Here is a 3,717-nt window from a genome sequence, read left to right on the forward strand (position 1 = left end):
ACTTCAAGATGCAAGGTTCTCGTACCACTTTAATGGCATGTACTTGATCAATATCTAGGCTACTTGTGTATTCTCCATATTTGAATTGATTTAACTCTGAGCTTCACCATGATTCAATCCATTGATGAGAGGATTAGAGGGAGTAAAGAGAATAATATAATGAGAGAAAATTGAGATAATATAAAAGAGAGTTTGATTATTTCATCATGGATAAAAATGGGACAATTAAAAAGAAAGATTTGAGAAGAAAAAAAAATAGGGCCTTCAAACTTAACTAGAATCATTTCCCTATCAACAAATTGGATTACAAGGAATAATTATTTTAAAACTATAAAAAGAAAAAAGAAAATATATTACCCAAGGAAAGAAAAACTACTAATAAATCTCCTACGTGACTAAGAATGAAAGCGAATTAAATTAAGGGATTATTTGTGCTGTCTTTTTTATAGCTTTGCTTTCTAGAAATTTGACATTGCTCTATTCGGCTATAGCTATTTGGTGGCTTTCAGAAATTTGTATGGTAAGAGGTATTTTTACAACCAAATCTACAATAAGAAAAAGTCTATCTCCAACAATATAATAAAATATAAATATTTATATTACCACAACAAAATTTAAGAAAAATTTTCCTCACTACAGATTTCCAACAATTTTTACAAAGAACTACAGGAACCACAAACAAATGGCTAGAACATTATCTAGCATTAAAGTAGCAACAGCACAATAAAAATGCACCTGATCATCATTAATCTGCATGTGTTCAAAGACTGCTCGAGCCAAGTATTCATCTTCTTCTTCAATCAACTCCAACTCTGCATAGAATCAGGTATGTCAATGTCTTAAAATGGTAAAATCGGCAATTCAGGTGTTTTCTTCATTGTGATGTGAGGTGAAAGCCTCGTTGCGGATCAAGGCATGAGTCTCAAAACAAAAAAATAAAAACTCATAAAATTAAACATAATTCATAAATATAACATTTAACAGATAACAAATCTTGATCATTAAACTTAGAATTTAAATATGCCAATGGACTTCAAAACTCCACTTAAAAAGACATGCATATAGTATTCCCAAATCCCAAATATAAAGCAAGTGTAGCAATGTTTCGAGTGCTCTTGATGTAATTAGCCCTTAAAATTTTACATGCATGCCACTCAATTCTTTTGTATTCTCATCCCTAACACCTGAACTTGTATAAATATTAGGAAAAACTGAAAAAGTAAAGTATTTATGCGATTACCACTTGACGACGCTCGACAAACGAAGTAGGAAGCCTCAACACTAGAAAATAGAACTAGAGACGCTCGTCAACGCTTGAAGCAGGGACAACGCTTGAAGCAGGGACAGCGCTTGAAGTGGGGTCGACACTTGATTGCAAAAGCTACACTCAAGATGAAACTCAAAATCAAAATAAAAAATGCCTGTCGACACTCAAAGCGAGGAAGTCATCTACGGTTGAAGCAGAAATGCTCATCTAGGGCTCTGGTGGACTCTTGAAGCTGATGCTTCCCTCGATACTATGAAACCCAAACAGTAGCTGTTGATTGCAGGTAATTTAAGTTAACAAATGCCTTGAGGCGAAACACCTCCAAGCGTACAACTCGAATAAACAAGGCATAAGCCTCACCCGAATGATCAAAGTTTAAGCTCGAAATGTATTGTTTATCGCCTCGAATCGAGCAGCACCTCGAGGCAGACGTCTTGAGTGCTTTTTTGAACGTTGATATAGGTGTACATAATAAAGACTATATCACCATTAAATAGGTACACTCGCAGTTTGAATAAATTGTTCAAAGAGTATTCTGTCAATTATAGTTCATTTCCTAGCATCCAACACAAAGTCCAGGTACTATGCAGTTATATAATGATCGAAATCACAGGCATCTCTCCACATACTTGCATTTGTGTACCATATTTTAACTCATGTTTTCATCACTCAATCTATAAAATACAATAAATAAGCAGCTCTGCTTCTGTGTTGGAAAAGAGCACAATAGACTAATGTGAAACTTGCAAGGCCCAATCTAGTTATGAACCTACGAAACTAACTGCAAAAAATAGCTTAAAAAAAATTTCCATGCTTATTATGGTATAAGTAAAGATCATACCATATTCTCTGCAATATATAAATTTCATCATAAGATAATGCCCTTTCATGTATGCATGAAGAACATAACACAGGATTAAAGTTACAGGATTTATTGCATCACATACTAATCATTATTGCTCGAGTAGTTGTGGATAAGGCAGTTGATGATGATGATGACGACGAAGTCGTCGCCGCCGCCGCCGCCACACTACTTACTATTGTTATAGTGTGAATAATCGCATCACATACTAATCATTATTGCTCAAGTAGTTGTGGATAAGGCAGTCAATGATGATGATGATGATGATGACGACGACGACGAAGTCGTCGCCGCCGCCGCCACACTACTTACTATTGTTATAGTGTGAATAATCCTAACTGCATCCTATTTATAACAGTTATATTAAGCCTACGCATGGTAGAGAATTGGTACAATTTAGCAATGAAACAAAATGCACCAAACTCTAATTTACAGAAAATTAAATTTTTTCCATGTTTGCACCCCAACACATAAGTTGCAGGATTTCATAACTCTATAATCTTGTTAAATGGAATTAAGCTCCGGAAAAAATAAAATTAGCTGTCAATGATCAACTTTTATTCAGATTTTGACATAGCTCAGGGCATTTTCCTAAAAATACATACATACATATATACATATACATACATACATACATATATACATATACATATATATATATATAGGCATTTTCGGGTGCAACCTTGATGCAATCATTAAAATCATATTCTACTCAGAGAAATTCTGCTAAATACAAAAACATATTTTCATCTAAATCGGTGATGCTTGGTTACTCCTAAGAAAAGAGGCTATAAGTCAGGTTTCTAACAAAGGATAATTAGCATCTTCTTCAAAGCAAACCTATGTCAGAATAAATAAATATAATCAAAGAAGGATGAGAACAAGCAAAAGACATCTTCAATGTATTGTTTACAAGGAAAAACCTAGAGAATAATTTTATGTCTATGAAATAAATGGGTCTACTTCTCATGATCCACGTCAATGGAGGCAACACAAACGAATAAGGAATCGTTCTTTGCCGCTGTAGCGTCTCTCTTTGCCAAGCACGAGCGACTCTTCCTCCCGAGCACGGGATTCCAGTAGCGACTCCCGCTTCGTCCGAGAGGAGCAGCACGTTGTCACGAGGAAGATCGTCCTTTGCCGCTGCAATCCTGTGCTGGAGATCTCGCGATCTTTGCCGCTCTTTGGATTTTTTTTATTAGTTGTCTTAATTGCAGCGATTCTTTTACCACTGCAGGTTGATTTCTAGCTTTAATTGCTGCAACATTTTCTTCTCCACAATGTCAATGTCCGAAACCACTATCTCCAAATACTCCAACAATTCTGAAGAATACAATGTTGTTCAGAAAATTGGAGAGTTGCAGAATATTCGGGCATCCAATAGGTTCAATGGGAAGAACTATCTCAAATGGTCCCAAATTGTCCGCACATACCTAAAAGGCAAAGGGAGGATTAATCACCTACTTGGAACCAGACCAAAAAAGAATGATCCAGTCTCTACAGCATGGGAAGAGGAGGATTTCATGATTATGTCCTGGCTATGGGATTCTATGGACCCAACGATCAGTGACACTTGCATGTTCTTGAA

At 35.7% G+C, this 3,717-nt stretch overlaps 1 protein-coding gene across 1 annotated transcript in view; it reads right to left on the reverse strand.

The window, feature by feature from the left end:
• Nucleotides 1-648: 648 nt before the first annotated feature.
• Nucleotides 649-3,717, reverse strand: part of LOC110036382 — a gene marked incomplete at its 5' end in the record, with an annotated part of 8,688 nt that continues 5,619 nt past the window's right edge. The window contains one exon of the mRNA XM_020740814.1: nucleotides 649-812. Within this exon, the coding sequence (XP_020596473.1) occupies nucleotides 664-812 (149 nt within the window). The remainder of the gene's footprint in view (nucleotides 813-3,717) is intronic.

This window comes from Phalaenopsis equestris, unplaced genomic scaffold, assembly GCF_001263595.1.
Source record: "Phalaenopsis equestris unplaced genomic scaffold, ASM126359v1 Scaffold205764, whole genome shotgun sequence".
In the NCBI taxonomy this organism is placed as follows: domain Eukaryota; kingdom Viridiplantae; phylum Streptophyta; class Magnoliopsida; order Asparagales; family Orchidaceae; genus Phalaenopsis; species Phalaenopsis equestris.